Source organism: Phragmites australis, chromosome 12 (genome assembly GCF_958298935.1).
Source record: "Phragmites australis chromosome 12, lpPhrAust1.1, whole genome shotgun sequence".
Classification (NCBI taxonomy): Eukaryota; Viridiplantae; Streptophyta; class Magnoliopsida; order Poales; family Poaceae; genus Phragmites; species Phragmites australis.
In genome coordinates, this window is record NC_084932.1 from 30,805,664 (window position 1) to 30,822,560 (window position 16,897).

At 40.3% G+C, this 16,897-nt stretch overlaps 1 protein-coding gene across 1 annotated transcript; it reads left to right on the forward strand.

The window, feature by feature from the left end:
- The first annotated feature begins 1,362 nt into the window (after window positions 1–1,362).
- Window positions 1,363–13,961, forward strand: LOC133886992 (probable receptor-like protein kinase At5g18500). The gene is made up of 15 exons (XM_062326903.1): window positions 1,363–1,516; window positions 1,665–2,199; window positions 2,374–2,471; window positions 2,829–2,916; window positions 3,023–3,120; window positions 4,910–4,989; window positions 5,444–5,541; window positions 7,337–7,583; window positions 7,698–7,926; window positions 8,254–8,398; window positions 8,537–8,731; window positions 8,840–8,937; window positions 9,508–9,586; window positions 9,696–9,793; window positions 13,606–13,961. Exons 2-15 carry the CDS (start codon window positions 1,696–1,698, stop codon window positions 13,664–13,666), a joined length of 2,118 nt encoding a protein of 705 aa, XP_062182887.1. The 5' UTR covers window positions 1,363–1,516; window positions 1,665–1,695; the 3' UTR covers window positions 13,667–13,961.
- Window positions 13,962–16,897: the final 2,936 nt, after the last annotated feature.

Consider the following 16,897-nt stretch of genomic DNA (forward strand, 5'->3'; position numbering starts at 1 on the left):
CCCCACGCCTGCCGTCTTGAAGACGTCTGTTCCTGCCACCGCCTAGCAAGGAGCCGTGGGGGGCAATTAATAAGGCCGGTCCCATCACACGACCACCCACGAGCCCCCTGATGCAGGATAGAAGATATCTTGGTTAAGCTCTAGGCTTATTGCCCTGTCCCATCAGACCGTGTTAGATCTGCTCTGACCAAATGGGCATGAGGGAATGCCCAGGGGCTGGCCTGTGGGCGCTCCTACGCCAAGTAAAGCTGGAACGCGAAGACTGAGGGAATCGTTTGAGGGATGTATTTTCAACCCCCCGTAACATCAACTGTGGATCAATGATGGTCACTTTTTATTTATTGTTTACGGGAACTTATGCCCTTGTTCTGGGCACTCCCGGATAGAGCCCCCCGACAGATATAAAGAGGGGGGGGCACTTTGTAATAGAGGGGAGAAAGAAGGAGAGAAAAGGGTCGAGAACATGAAAGAGAAAAGGATAGACGGTAGTAGACAGATAGAACATACGCTCGAACTCAGTCGAACTCTGAGGTAGAGTGAATCTTCACAAGATATCAAACACACAGGAGTAGGGTGTTACGCCTCCATGCGGCCCGAACCTGTGTAAACCCTTCGTGCATTTATTTCTGCTTGCCAGCATCCATCCTGCCTGATTCCCACTAGCATTAATCCCACATTCAAGGTAGTTCTAGGATCAGCCTCCCGGCCGAATCTCAAAGGAGTCCCTTAGGATCCCTGCTTGCGGTGTTCACCCATCAACAGGAACCGTGAAAGGAAACCGTTGGAGCGCTGAAGGGAATCCCTTAGGAATGATCTAAACATAGCGAACACCCTTCCCTTCCCTTCAGATTACTTGTGGTGATTTGTCGGGGTGGTAAATTATTGCAAGAACAAACAATTCATGTTTCAGGGAGGTGATAATTATTGGTTGCTGGGCAATATGGAGTGGCCAAAATTAATCATATCATCTTCATTCTTCAATGCTGCTGACCTCTCCTTTCGGAGATGGAAGCAAGAGTTCACAACTGGATTCTCTTTGGGTATCCATAGAGCTAAGCAATCACTGGGATTGGATAACAAGTTTTTATTTTTTTAAAGAGAGAGAGAGAGAGAGGGTGTACAAGGTGGCGCCGACCGTCGTTGAATGCCGCCGGCAAGCACAAGAGAGAGAGGGTGTACAAGGTGGCGCCGACCGTCGTTGAATGCCGCCGGCAAGCACAAGTGGTGGTAGTTGGGCAATGGGCGCGTGCTAATTTTAAGACCTTGAGGTTCTTGCTTTCTCCCTTCTTTTTCCAGCTTCCCCATCTCAGCCACGTGCGCCCACTTTCTCCTCAAGTTCATGCTCTATTACTTAACCCTAACTACTACTCCCTCCACTTAACCGAATAAGTGATGTTTATAGTTACACACTAATAACTCGTCGGAGCAGAGTTGCTGCTGCCGAGCGAGAACACAAGACCCGCAAAGGTCGATCGCTTGGAGGAAGAGGGTGACAAGGAAATTGATTTGGAGGCAGGTCGGTGCGCCCTTGCTTGCTTGTGCTATATATTACTTTGAATCTTATTCGATTGTTATGCATGAGATCGAATATCAGAAAAGGTTTCTCGATCTTTAATTTGCTCGTTTGAGTTCGATCGGTGCGTGTGTCTTCGATGATCTTGTAGACGGATCGATCGTGCTTGTACGGCGGAAGAGATGGCCGATCCGGTGAGCATCGTGAAGCTGATCATCAGCATCGGGAAAAAGATAAAGGAGGGGGTGGAGAAGGCTCAACGGAACGTGGAGGACTGCCGCAGGATTGACGAGCTCGTGCACACAGTGACAGCCATCGTGGAGTCGTCGGCGCAGCGGACGCCAAAGATGATGTATGAACCAGTGATGAGCCGCTTGATGAAGAAGCTGGTGGAGAGCCTCGAGCGCGCGTGCAAGCTCGTCAAGGACTGCAATAAGAAAAATTTGGTGCTCCGTGGCTTGGGCGCCGATGACACGGCCGAGAAGCTGCGTCAGGTTCATCATGATATATGGGACAACCTGTTGGCCGTGATCTTTGCCAATGGGGTCAATCAGAACGCAATGTTGACCAACACTGAGCAAATGGTCGCGATGAACTTTGCCAACGGGGTCAATCAGAACGCAATGTTGGCCAACATTGAGCAAATGGTTGCTGCTCTTCTTGTTCATCTGCCCCCAGGACGAGAGGTACCGCTGCTTTAGCTTACCACTACATATATGTCACAGTAGTAGTGCGACACTGATTTTGCTGGATGGCACGAAACATTGTTTTGTTAAAGCAAAGCTCAAAATTAAGATTGTGTTTTACGCAAGCTTAGTCGTAATACCGTACATGATTATTTTTTTCTTTTGCTATTTCAGGCGGTAGACTCACGTACCAGAAATTCAACTAAAGATGCTAGTTGTTCTCGCAATGAAAACAAAAGGAAGACGAAAACAGATGGTGCTAGCACTGCCAGGTAAGAATAGATATGTAAGTCAGTTGTGCCAATGAAATGTGAGATTTGAATCACTAAGTGACTAGGATCAATTTTATTCATGGTATAAGCCAAAGTATAAGCAATTCATTCCTAAAAAATAAAAAAGGTTTAAGCAATTCAACTCGCTAATTTGAGTCAGTTAAGCTGCATCACTCATATTACGGAATGGATTATTCGTGGTGATCATCGGTCCTAGAACTTTTCCAAATGCGTCTATTTTATCTATATAGTTTTTGATGGATTATTGTTGCTAGATATGAAAGTCAATGAACCAATGTCTTGTATTGAGTTTTTCACTGATCATGTCGAGAGGCATTCGATTTCGTTGCTTGGCAGTGGCACATCTGAAGCGAAGGGTCAGAAAAACGAGGTGCCGGCACGAAGCGACGCGCATGCTGGATGGCAAGAAAAAGATATCCCAAAGGTAAATCACGTAGGAAGTCACCAAATATTGTTTTGTTAAAACAGAGCTAAAAGAATAGTTTTTAAGCTCTGTCTGTACATGATTTTTTTTTCTTTTGCTATTTCAGGAGGTGAGCTCACTTACCAGCAATTTAACTGGTGACGGTAGTTCTCAAAAGAAAAACAAAGGGAAGACAAGGAAAACAGATGGTGCTAGCACTGCGAGGTAAGATACCTACGCTGTAAATCTGAAGGATCTAGCAAGACGACTAGAAGGGTTAATAGCAGCCTCACCAAAATTTTAATGGTCCTTCCTAATTAACATGCAACGTGTCTCTCTTTTAACTTAGAAAAAATCACGTAGTTACTGGAAACCCACTTACCCTAGGAACCAAGCTAGGAAACTCTTGATGCAAAGCGGAAGTAAGAACGTAAGAAGAACAAACAAAGACGGATACTCTAAACTCCAGCGGTCTGACTGTGAGTTGATCTGGCCTGATTGCGAGGGCATCAGGGAGATTTGAAATATCTATCTCCTTAGCGGTCTGAACGCGGGTCTTTGTGGTCTAACCGCTACCCTTTGCGTTATGACTCCTATTCTGGCGGTCTGACTCCTGGCCATACAGAAAACACAACAGAGACCCTCTCGAGCAAACGAGATCCAAAAGGTAATATCTAATCAAACGGCATCCAAATTCAATGAAATTTGAACCAAAGGTACATCTAAGCATAGAGAATCACCACCAAAAAGAAACATTCTAAAAGATCAAGAAATGATCACAAAGTCCACAACTTTCGGAGAAACCGAAGTGAGGGATGAACAAGTGCAAAAACTCCAAATTTGTGGTGCATGTAAGATGGATTGATCCAAGATCATTCAAGAGGTGTTCTTTAGGGGTGGAAAGGGGCGGATATTTCCTGACCGACCAACCAATCGAGGGGATTAGGACGCTATTTGTACCCAAAAACTTGGATATCCAAGATAATTTTCGGATATCAGATGCTGAATCAGATAGTTGGATAGTATATTGGATTCGAATATAGGGAGGCTGGTATTTGTCGAATATCAGATATGCAAGAATAAAATCGGATATATATGAAAACTCTCTGAGGCTGTTTTCTAGGGCTTGTAACTTTTTTATATGGAGTCAAATGGAGATAATTCTTATATGAAAATTGTATCTCTCGATGAGATTTACAACTTTAAAGTTAAGACTTTTTAATTTGAAGTTGCTATAATTAAAAGAAGTTTCAACTACTATATTGAACACTCGTAACTTCTTTGGCTTCGCTCCAACATGACTCCTTCCATAGGAGTATATTGCTAATTTACATGTTGAACCGCTAATGTAATTGAGTTTTGGACATGTGGAGTGGTCGAAGGATCATAACATATGCGATATATAAGGTTGTTGATTTTATTCAATATATAAGGATCATAACATTGTCTATATCTGACTCGTCGGTACTGATCCGTATTCGTGACTGAGACCATCCACATCTGTATCTATATCCGAGACTATCCGTTTCCGACTCTGACTTCGAGAAAAACAAAGAATATGACATAGGGTTAACGATATCCATCCGTATCCGATCCAATTGCACCTCTAGTGTTCTCACGTGTCTTAGAGCCTTGGAGACTCACGAGAATTCATCCAAAAAGAGACAAAACAATTGGTGCTAGCACTACTAGGTAAGCATAGATATGTAAGCTAGTTGTGCCAATGAAATGTGAGATTTGAATCACTAAGTGACTAGGATCAGTTTTATTCATGGTATAAGGCAAAGTATAAGCAATTCATTCCCTCAAAAATAAATTTGAGTCAATTAAGCTGCATCACTTTCATATTGCGGCATGGATTACTCGTGGTGGTCATCGGTCCTAGAGCTTTTCCAATGCGCCTATTTTATCAATATATTTTGATGGGTTATTGTTGGATATGAAAGTCAATGAACCAACGTCTTGTATTGAGTGTTTTACTGATCATGTCGAGAGGCATTGGATTTCGCTGCAGTGGCACATCTGAAGCGAAGGGTCAGAAAAACAAGGTGCCGGCACAAAGCGAGGCGTCCTCTGCTTCCTTACCACCAGCTCGTAAGCAGATCACATCTTCTGTTCTCTTCTACAGTAGCATGTGTCTGTATAGATATATAATTTCTTCATAATAATTATCGACGATGCAATTGGTTCGAAAGACAGACTAGTTCCATATCATTATCACTGTTTACCACTTGCCTTGTTGGGTCCTTCAAATTGAATATTCCATCTTGCTTCGTCCGGTCACGAAAATATAGTTTTGGATAATCACACATTCTCCAAGAAAATATAATAAAGTTATGATTATCGTAAAACTATTTTTCAAGATAAATTTGTACATATGATTTTTATATTTTCGATCTAAATATTTTGAAAGCAAAATTTTGACTAGAACCATGCCCAAAACGTTGTGTTTTCTGACCAGAGAGGACTCAGAAGTGATGATGCTCTTACAGTATATGTGGTGTCTAAGTAACTTAAACTACGTCATTTTGTGTTGTTCTTACGACAGGGTTAACAGAGTACAGTTTTTCTCTATTGGAGGTGGCTACAGGAAACTTTTATGAAAAAAACAGAATTGGAGAAGGTGGCTCTGGTACGGTCTACAAGGTACTCCAGTCTCCGTATGCTTGGATTTTAAGGGTGAAAGTGGGGAAGTTTCTTTTAACCATAAAAAAAGGCAATTACAAAATTAAACCCCTTTGAATTTTTTTACAAAATAACCCTCAAGTCGCCATGGGTTATAATGATGGACTCATGCCGTCATGGCCCATGGCGACAGGGTGACCAACATAGGCCAGAATTTTAGCTCCCTATTGCTACGAGCCACGGTGACTGAGAGCTATTTTTGTAATTTTTTCAAATAGGAGCCTAGTTTTATAAATTGTTTTTTTTATCGTTAGAAAAAAACCTCAAAAGTGGGGCGGTCCTACCAGCACATCAGCCTGCCCTGCAAAAATCGTACGGAGATTATTTTGCGGGCCGCACGTTAGCCGGAAGTGGGTTGGAGCGGCCGGCCTGCATAATCCCATTTGGCCCGCTGAAACTTACTGTGAGAGTGATTCGTGGACCTCCATTGGGCTCACGTACTTTCTGCCTTGACGTACGAGGATTTGGCGATCTGAAAGCTACAATCTTGCTATGATCTGTGTTCGCCTTTGATTGTTTCGATGAAAGGCCCAAGATATTTGGTGAATCTACGTAATTCTGCTACCCCGTGTTAATCACTTGCTGTTATTTTCATTTAGGAAATTATTACTCTATAATCTTTTTTATTTAATGTTTTTGACTTTTCACGGTCTCAAAGAAACGAATTTGATCATTACCTTTTATAACTTTATGCTATATATATACTCCTAGGTGTATGTACTCCCACCTCTCATATACCACTTTTACATATGTGTTATACTTCTTTATCAATTTGAATATACTTCATTAGTAATTATAAGATACTCCAAAGCGAATCCCACGAAAAATTTCATGAAATCCTATGATTTTTTATCATAGTTTGGGTATATACTCTTTTTATGTATAAAAAAGGGTATGTGAGAAAAACGAAGGGCTAAAGTAAATTTTTTTGTGCAAATCGTATTGGAGTATCTTAAAATGATTATTAGAGTATACTGAAAGTGATAAAATAATATAAATTATTCGTTTAGGTGTTATATTATATGTGGGAGTGTATATGTATATATAAAGAGAGAAACTAATTTATACCTAGGTATAAACTACCCCTCCCTATACCCAGTTTTTTGTTGTAATCGATACTTGTCTATGTTCTAAAATGTTATTAAATGTTGTAAACTATTCTATGTTGTAAATTACCTTGTATATTTACATGTTTACAACATTTTACAACATATACAATTACTGATTACAACAGAACACTAGATATAGGGAGGGTTAGTTTATACCTAGGTATAGAATAGTTTTTGTCTATATATATTCATAAATTTATGAAAACATTTTTAGAGACGAATCTAGTAATACAATTTTCATATGTTTAAAACTTGACAGTTTTAAACATATAGATGGCCAAACTCTATAAAGTTTGATAGCACAAATTCTATAGCATGTCAAATAAAAAAGAACATATTTTAGAGTGCAAACATGACATTTTGACCTAGTGTAGCAGTATAAACAAACATAGCCACGGCCATGATAGTGCGCATGTTTTGTTGTCGCTCTACTTTTCCCTAATTCATCTCGTGTAAGTGCAATTTGTTGTTGATCTATCGGAGGTTGATAACATGACCATTATTACACATCACGTTATCATCATTTTCACCGAAGCCATCTGATCCACCAAGGTTTCTGGTTTCTAGATTTTATTTCTGCAAATGAACGCATCATTTAACTCGGTCTTTACACTTATTTTAGACTAATTTGGTCTTTATACTTTCAGGGTGAATTAGCAGACAAGGACCCAGTTGCCGTCAAGAAACTTCTTATGATTAATACATCACCAGAGGCACGCCTTAATGAACTCATTCTCGTTTCAGAGCTCGAGCACAAAAACATAGTTAAACTTCTGGGATATTGCGACGAAGTCAAAAAGAATTCGAAGGGCGAAGATGTTAGGCATTTCATTTTTGTCAGCAGATACATGCCAAACGAAAGCTTGAAGAAAGTTATCAAGAATATCAACAATGGCATGTTTTCACTAAAATCTTGATCACAGTTCACTGGTCCACCAAATTTCTCTTAACTTTCTTGTCTATTAACTAATAATAGTTGCTTGCACACGTACGATTTGTATTCTGCAGCGAAGCAATCTATTGATTGGCCCTCTCTTTTCCGGATAATTCAAGGGATAGCCGAGGGCGTACACTACCTGCATAAGCAACATGTTGTCCATTTGGATCTGAAGCCAAGCAACGTCCTCTTAGATTCTGATATGACTCCTAAGATCAACGATTTTCGAAGAGCTGTAAGATTGTTGGACAATGGTCGTGATGAGATCACTCTCGATGACGTCAGCCTACCTGACACGGAGTAAGATGTTATGCCATAATAATAAATATCTTTTGTTAGTGTATATAATAATAAGCATTTCCATTAGCGTGAGTCCATACTCTCTATCGTTTCAAATACATGCCATTTGGAACAAGTTTTTAGTTAAACTTTTAAAGTTTTGACTATAAATATCTTTCAAAATATACAGACTAAAAACGTGAAAATTATACATATAGATTTGTCTTAAAAAATACACTTTCATAATATCAACAACTCAAGTATTTGCAACTGGAGGGAGTATGTACGAAACTCTGTTTCTTCCTGCCTGAGGTTATTCATGATTTATCATTCCATTTAATGACTCAGGGGATATGTGTCTCCGGAACAAAAAGAGAGAGGTACGGGGTCAACCAAGTCCGATGTGTACTCCTTTGGCGTCCTGCTCCTTGAGACCATTAGCTGCATGTGTGAAAAGAGGCACCGTCCCAGCTGTGCTCTAAGGGAGGAATGGGTAAGTAGGTAGCACATTTACGATCATATATGACGGCACAGCAACTTTATGAATCATCAATCGTACAACTAAGCTTATAATTAATCGCCGTACAACTAAGCTTATAATTAATCGCTATGATGCGTTTTTTCCTCGCAGCTTAATAGGGTGCAGGAAAGTGAATGGAGGAATATATTTGATCCAAAACTGGTAACTAACAAGTATGAGCTGACGGTGGCAACAAGATGCGTGGTTGCAGGGCTGTTGTGCTGTTTACCTTATCCGGCAGAACGCCCCTCCATGGCGCATGTTGTTGACCTGCTTGCTGGACGGCAAGAAAAAGATACCCCAAAGGTAAATCACGTAGCAAGTCACCAAATATTGTTTTGTTAAAACAGAGCTAAAAGAATAGTTTTTATGCAAGCTCTGTCTGTACATGATTTTTTTCTTTTGCTATTTCAGGAGGTGAGCTCACTTACCAGCAATTTAACTGGTGACGGTAGTTCTCACAAGAAAAACAAAGGGAAGACAAGGGAAACAGATGGTGCTAGCACTGCCAGGTAAGATATCTACGCTGCAAATCTGAAGCACCGAACAAGGCGAATAGAAAGGTGTAAATAGCAGCCTCACCAAAATATTGATGGCCTTTCCTAATTATCATGCAACACGTTTCTCTTCTAACTTGGACAAGATCACATAGTTATTGAGAACCCACTGACCTTAGTAACCAAGCTCGAAAGCCTTGATGCAAAATGGAAGAAAGAACCCATGAGGAACAAACAAAAGACAGACACTCTGAGCTCCAGCAATCTGATCGAAGAAGCTTCAGCGGTCTGACCATGAGTTGAATCACTAAGTGACTAGGCTCAATTTTATTCATGATATGAGACAAAGTATACGCAATTCATTCCCACAAAAATAAATTTGAGTCAGTTAAGCTGCATCACTCTCATATTACGGCATGGATTATTCGTGGTGATCATCGGTCCTAGAGCTTTTCCAAATACGCCTATTTTATCTATATATTTTGATGGGTTATTGTCGTTGGATAGGAAAGTCAATGAACCAACATCTTGTATTGAGTTTTTTACTGATCATGTCGAGAGGCATTCAATTTCGCTGCATGGCAGTGGCACATCTGAAGCGAAGGGTCAGGAAAACAAGGTGCCGGCACAAAGCGAGGCGTCCTTTGCTTCCTTACCACCAAAGGTAAATCACGTAGGAAGTCACCAAATATTGTTTTGTTAAAACAGAGCTAAAAGAATAGTTTTTATGCAAGCTCTGTCTGTACATGATTTTTTTTCTTTTGCTATTTCAGGAGGTGAGCTCACTTACCAGCAATTTAACTGGTGACGGTAGTTCTCAAAAGAAAAACAAAGGGAAGGCAAGGAAAACAGATGGTGCTAGCACTGCCAGGTAAGATATCTACACTGTAAATCTGAAGGATCGAGCAAGGCGACTAGAGAGGTTAATAGCAGCCTCACCAAAATGTTAATGGTCATTCCTAATTATCACGCAACGTGCCTCTCTTTTAACTTAGACAAAATCGTGTAGTTACTCGAAACCCACTGACCCTAGGAACCAAACTAGGAAAGCCTTGATACAAAGCAGAAGTAAGAACATAAGAGAAACAAACAAAGATGGACATTTTGAGCTCCAACAGTCTGACCGAAGAAGCTCCAGCGGTCTGACCTGAGTTGATCTGACCTGACCGTGAGGGCATCAGGGAGATTTGAAATCTCTATCTCCTTAGCGGTCTAAATGCAGGTCTTGGTGGTCTAACCGCTACCTTTGGCATTCTGACTCCTGTTCTGGTGGTCTGACTCCTGGCCACACAGAAAACACAACAGAAACCCTCTCAAGCCAACGAGATCCAAAAGGTAAAATCTAATCAAACGACATCCAAATTCAATGAAATTTGAACCATAGGTACATCTAGGCATAGAGAATCACCACCAAAAAGATACATTCCAAAAGATGAAGAAATGATCACAAAGTCCACAATTTTTGGAGAAACCGAAGTGAGGGATGAACAAGTGCAAGAACTCCAAATTTGTGGTGCTTGTGAGATGTATTGATCCAAGATCATTTAAGAGGTGTTATCATGTGCCCTAAAACCTTAGAGCCTCACAAGAATTCAACCAAAATCATAACACAAGGAGGAAAACAAAAATCAGTCAAAAGAGGCCAAAACCAAGCAAACCGGGTAAAACTCAACCAAGGCACTTTGAGCTCGTGAATCTACTGCAAGATCATCATTCACATCATGGCTCAACAAACATAATAACTTGAATCATGAAATCCAATAAAACTTGCAAAGGGAGCCAATAGGGAGGGATTAAACCAGAAAAGGAGGTCAAGAGATTGAGACAAGCAATTCCATGAATTTGCTCTCTCATTACTTCAAGGTGAATCAAGATGTATGATTATATAGGTAGGATTCACCCAGATCATAAACACCCGAAAAGTAACTCAATACCTAGCCTAATCACCAATCTCTCTTCCTCTCCTCTCTCCACCTCTCTCCCATATCTGAACCAAATGATCCTCTAGAGGCTCAAAGAGGCCCTAGTATCAGCCCTCTCTATTTATAGGCCATTTGGGGACATCTACCCCAAAATACCATTCTCTGCCAATACACCCTACTAACCACTAGGGATACTTTCGTCCAAATATTTCTCCTTCAATCCAACACTCCCGGCATTTTCATGATCTGTTTTGTCTCGATGCAAGCTTCGTGACAGTGCTCCTGAAGGGATCGAGGGTCGTCCTAAGAGGGGGTGGGGTGAATTGGGACACTTAGAATCTAACCGACTCCAAAAACTACACAAGATAAACCTATATCAATTTCTATCTAAATGTGCTCTAGGTTTATCTAGTGCGTCTACTCTACCGATCAAAAGAGGTTGCAACCTATCTAAGAAGGTAAATTGCAAGAATGTAAATGCGGAAACGTAAAGAGGTAGAGAGAGCAAACTCGGCACATGGATTTTTATCCCGTGGTATCGATGGCATGAATGCCACCCCTAGTCCACGTTGGAGCTCCACAAAGGATATGCTCCTGGTCGGCGCCCGGTCACGGCTCTTGAGCCACCAAGTCACAAAGATAAGGCCTCAACCTGGATGAGCCACCAAGCCACCAAGACAAGGTCTCACCACTAGCCTCTCTTCCAGCTCCTCGCCGTCGTGATCACTTCGGAGCTTGAGCCACCAAGGCAAGGATCTCCGCGTCCCCATACACGCGTCTCGTCGCTGCTCCACACCAAGTCGGAGGGTCAACAAGTTGCCGGCGAGTCACCAAGACTCCAAGGCGCCGGCGTACCTCTCGGTACAAGGTTGGATCACTCCTTGATCCACTTTTTAGGTTGCAGCACCTAGCAACACTTCTCTCTAGGCCTATAAGCACTAATCACTCTCTAATCTTGTGCTTAATTGCCTTGAATGATCATTTTTAGCACTTTGGTGGCTTGAATGTCTTCTCAAGTGTATGTGAACTTCTCTGGACTCCAGCACCTTCAAATGACTGAGTGGAGGGGGTATTTATAGCCTCAAACCCACCAATTAGCCGTTGCTCCAACGGCTCAGAAAAATTGTGAGCACCGGATAATCCTGTGATGACAGTAGTACAAGCACCGGATTATCCTGTGAGTACATCAGAAGAAACTAGCCGTTGGAACCCACTCAAACTCATCTGTGAACACCGGATTATCCTGTGATGAGTTAGTAAACACTGGACAAATGCACCGGATTATCCTATGCCCATAAGTTCATTTTGGAGATCTCTGCAAAAATTAGTCTGGTGTGTTCATTTTGTGAGCACCGGATTATCCTGTGAACATCAGACAGTTTTCATTTGTTCTCACCGGATTATCCTGTGATGCACCGGAGTTATGTTGCTTTGAGCACCAAATTATCCTGTGAGGCAAATTTCAGCACAACCAGACAGTTTTCATTTGTTCTCACCGGATTATCCTGTGATGCACCGGAGTTATGTTGCTTTGAGCACCGGATTATCCTGTGAGACAAATTTCAGCACAATTGTATTTTGGGCATAACTTTTCGCTCCGAACTCCAATTTTGATGATCTTGGGCTCTATTGAAAGCTTGTGAAGAGCTCTACAAGATTATATAGAAATCCATCCCATTTTATCACATAGAAATTTATGAAACAAGTCTAATTCATTCCCCTCTTTGTTCCGACTTCGGTGACTTCTCTTTTGTTTCATCCATGAGACCTACTAACTCATATACTTGACAAACATGTTAGTCTCATTGACTATGTTGTCATTAATCACCAAAATTATAATCATGGCCTAATAGGGCCATTTTCGCTACAGCCCCGTGCATATCCATCCTTCCCACTATCTTGAGGCCAAACCGCAAAACCGGCTAGCACGCTTCTCAAAGTGTGACTCCCCGTTGTTTGCTTACATCCTAAGGAAATCTTCTAATGTCAACGTGTGTCACCTTGTCCCGTGATCCTGAACGCCGGCAAGTATCTCCTGCTCCCGCTCTTGGACCACCTTGTCACTTTTACCGGCATCTCGCTCGCTTTGACTTGGTCAACACACTATCTTCATCAACCTCCATGTGCTTCTTATTCTCTCCACATGTACGGTGTGGATCCCCCTTAACTTCACCTGGCACCCCGACCGTCCAGCTCCAAGCTTCTCACTTAGTCTCGGTCCTCTCGCCATTGGCCGCTAAGTTGACTTCATTGACCTACATATCATGAGAAAAGAAAACACATTTTTCTCTCCTCCAACAATTTTCATCATTTTCACCAACTCCGATTAGTCACAAATAATAATCATACATTGCAATAACTAGACATGCTCATGCAATCCCCAAAATCCCATATTTCAACTTAACTTCAAATCAAATGGTCAATTACTCATCACAAATGCTAAGTCATAGCACATCTCAACATGGCTTCTCAAAATCTATATATAAGCCAATTGTTCCAATATGGGATGTAAGATTTGAATCACTAAGTAATTAACTGGGATCTATTTTATTCATGGTGTAAGCCAAAATATGCCATTCATCAAGCTTTGAGCTAATTAAGCCACGGCACTCTCATATTGTGACATGAGTTATTCATGTTGATTATCCACAAAAGCAATTCAACGAATTAATTATTCGCGGAAGCTATGATGCCCTGGAGCCTTTTCCAAATGCGCCTCTTTTATCTCTTTTGATGCATTCTATTTGCATGGTGATGGCAGATCTGAAGTGATGGGTGACAACAAAAATGTGTGTGGATATGATGCCGATGTTGATTGTTGAGAGCATATGATGCCGATGTTGAGAGTCAAATACGATGCTTCAAGCTTGGCAACGGATGCTGAGTGGCGTCTCTATCCATGATGCCTGGCACCTAGACTTGCAGTGCCTGGCACCCAGAGAGAATGTGTGTTGAAGAGAGCGAGATAGGAGGAGACAAAGAATTTTTTATTAAGATGTGGGTCCCAGATTGAAGAATGTCAAAGAGAATAAACACTGTATATGAAAAAAGCAATGCAAAAGTTAACACTTTCATATGGAGTTATGACAGCTTTTTAGATTACAGAATAAAAATTATTTCAGCCTCTATATCATATGATGCACGTAGCCATGGAGTTATGACATATCTAATATCCCCTTTAGTATTTTACCATTTCATATCATCTATATACTACTTAAAATATAGTTACTTACATAGTTATTGTTGGATAAAGATTTACATCCGATATTAATGAATAAAATTTGCATTCATATTAGCAAACAATAAAATATGTAATTCTAGAGAATTTGCTATCTACTTCTGCAAATCCTATATTTTGAACATACCACCATTTTTTTTACAAACTTCTGTTATTTTATATCATTTAAGATTGCTAGCCCGTGCATGTGCACGAGTTGATGGCTAGTAGATAAGAATAAATAAGGATTTTTCCTAGCACACAGGGTTCTTCCGAAACTGACATAAACTATTCTTCTAGGGTACTCTAAGTTAGTGTTGGCCGTCCATTGTGACTTGAACCAAGGGTTGCTATTTCTATTGCCTCGCATGATGTAATAGATACAAAATCAACTATATATGTGTAGAAAATGAGGAAACTAATAAGTCTTAAGCACCTGTTATTTAAAGAACAATGGCTAATACGATATAACTGGTGAAAGGATTTGACTTTGTTGTATCAGTATTCTCATTAATCAGGCATTTAGATTTCAGAAATAAGAAACTATAAAATTCTGGTAATAAAATTTTGAATTGCGATGAAGTTTTGTATTTAGACCATATTAAAAATGTATGCCTGTTTTTTATGTTAAGACTATCATGGAAATTTTGAACTTATTAGATATTTGAATAGTAGTGCTTGTAATAGATATCTGAGTTATGAGAACAAATATTTTCCTCCAATTACAACATATGTTTTAATAGGTTTAATTTTATTAGGCATTTTGAAATGTCTCCAATATATTTTATTAGGCAAAAGGGAACATTATTAATCAACGAATAGGATCTATCATAACTAGGTAAGAGGGAGCATCCTAATGGAAGTACTAATAAGCCAGCAGAATGCATCTAAAAAGAAATAGCAAAATGTCTCTGAAAACATCAATGCAATTGATGTATCTCAAGACATTGGTTCTTAATTTTGAGTCTGTTCGAGATCCAAGATCTTGCATGTAATCTCGGTATCTTAATAAGTGCCCGATTTGGCTGCAATTTAGATTCGAAGTGAAAAATATTAAACTCCTGTTTCCTCACAGTCTTCCATCTGCCTTCTTCAGTTATACAGTTTTCTTCGTCGAAACAGCACTTTCCATGTCTCTTGGCTCATTGCTAGTGTCGAGTTCGGAGTCCCACGCATTAATGTATATTGCTACTATTTAGAGTCGAGACTTGCTATTAATTTCAGCATTTTTCTGGCGACAATTGCTCTCATGTCCTCGCTAGGAAGCCCAATTTGCTATTCGTCCTCATTTTTTCCACTTTGCACCATTGTCCTTACTTTAATCAATCCAAGGCTCCATCTGCCCTTGATTTGTGATACCGTAAGTTGCTGCTACCTTTTCCGGTTTAGAATATTTATTTTTTAAAAAACAATAAAGCAATCCCATGCGCTGTGAATACAGCAATGCCATCGTCTCTCTCTTTTACCAACTAATATTAGTAGATCTATTCAATTTTTTTTTGATATATTTCAATTTGCAAAGAGTTAATTGCAATGCACCAGACCTAGTAGGCTCATTGATTGAACAAAGAGATACAACTGCGGTAATTTTATACTACACTAGCTCCATTTCTGCGGTATCTGCCATATTATGTTTCATATTAGTACTGTTTAAACTCCAAACTACTATGATTTTACATCAACCGCAAAACATGAATTCAATAGCCTTTGGTACGTGTAGCTAGACCTTTAGGGTTTCACCATATTTAGTTTATCTAGATCCATGAACACTCTCATTCCACAACGTCATGAGAAGCAGAAGATCCGGGGGATGCTATTGTCTGTTTGACTGCAATGCTTGTTCGTAGGAATACTCTTTAGTGCTGTTGAACCAATTTGCATGTCAGTTTGATGTCAGGGTAGTGTTTTAGTTGCTGCTAGATTGTACTGCTTCAATTTTCATGCGAGATTTACTCCAAATGGAATCCTTATAAGTGGAACGTGCGTTGAACTTAGTACTTTATGTTTCTTTGGAAGCCAGATTTTCTGTTTAGGCTTCTCTATTTATGTTACAAGAAAGGTGACATATCTTTTCACCTTCCAAGTATGCAAAGCCACGAGCTAGTACGTATTAACGTCACGTGGTTGCCTTAAAAAAGTCTGTGTTCATTTATTGTTGACTGTTGCTGTGAGCTTGGCAGATAATGGAAAGTTTTGTGCTGTTAGTATTAGTTGTCTGTTGTCATATATGGATTTTCTGTGTAAATCTCGTCATCTTCATCTGGATCTAGCACGATCGAGGTAGCCATTGGTGTCGCCAAGGGCTTCGCATTGCTCATGTCGAATTTCTTCAGCAAATCCTTGGTGTACTTTGTCTGGTGGACGAATGTACCTTGCTTGCATTGTTTGATTTGAAGTCTAAGGAAGAATTTGAGCTCGCCTATCATCGACATCTTGAATTCCCTGCTCATAGTTTCTACAAACTTGACCACAAGAGCATGAGAAGAACCACCAAAGATGATATCATCTACGTATATCTGAACAAGTAGGAAATCATTGCCATGTCTGAAGGTGAACAATATTTTATCTACGGACCCTATCTCATACCCATGCTCTAGCAAGAAAGATCTAAGCCTATCATACCAAGCTCTAGGTACCTGCTTAAGCCCATACAAAACTTTCCTAAGCTTGTATACTCTATAAGGGTACTTAGTGTGCTTAAAGCCTAGGGGTTACTTGACATAGACTTCTTCTATGAAACTAATTAGGAAAGCACTCTTGGCATCCATTTGGTACAATTTGAAACATTGGGATGCCGCAAATGCAAGGAGAATCCTAATAGCTTCTAGTCTAGCTA

Excerpts from the sequence above, each read along its gene's own strand:
- LOC133886992 (XM_062326903.1), top strand. The coding sequence starts at position 1,696 with ATGGCCGATCCGGTGAGCATCGTGAAGCTGATCATCAGCATCGGGAAA. Across the intron at positions 7,584-7,697 it reads TATCAAGAATATCAACAATG|CGAAGCAATCTATTGATTGG; the intron begins GCATGTTTTCAC and ends TGTATTCTGCAG. Across the intron at positions 9,587-9,695 it reads TTGCTTCCTTACCACCAAAG|GAGGTGAGCTCACTTACCAG; the intron begins GTAAATCACGTA and ends TTGCTATTTCAG.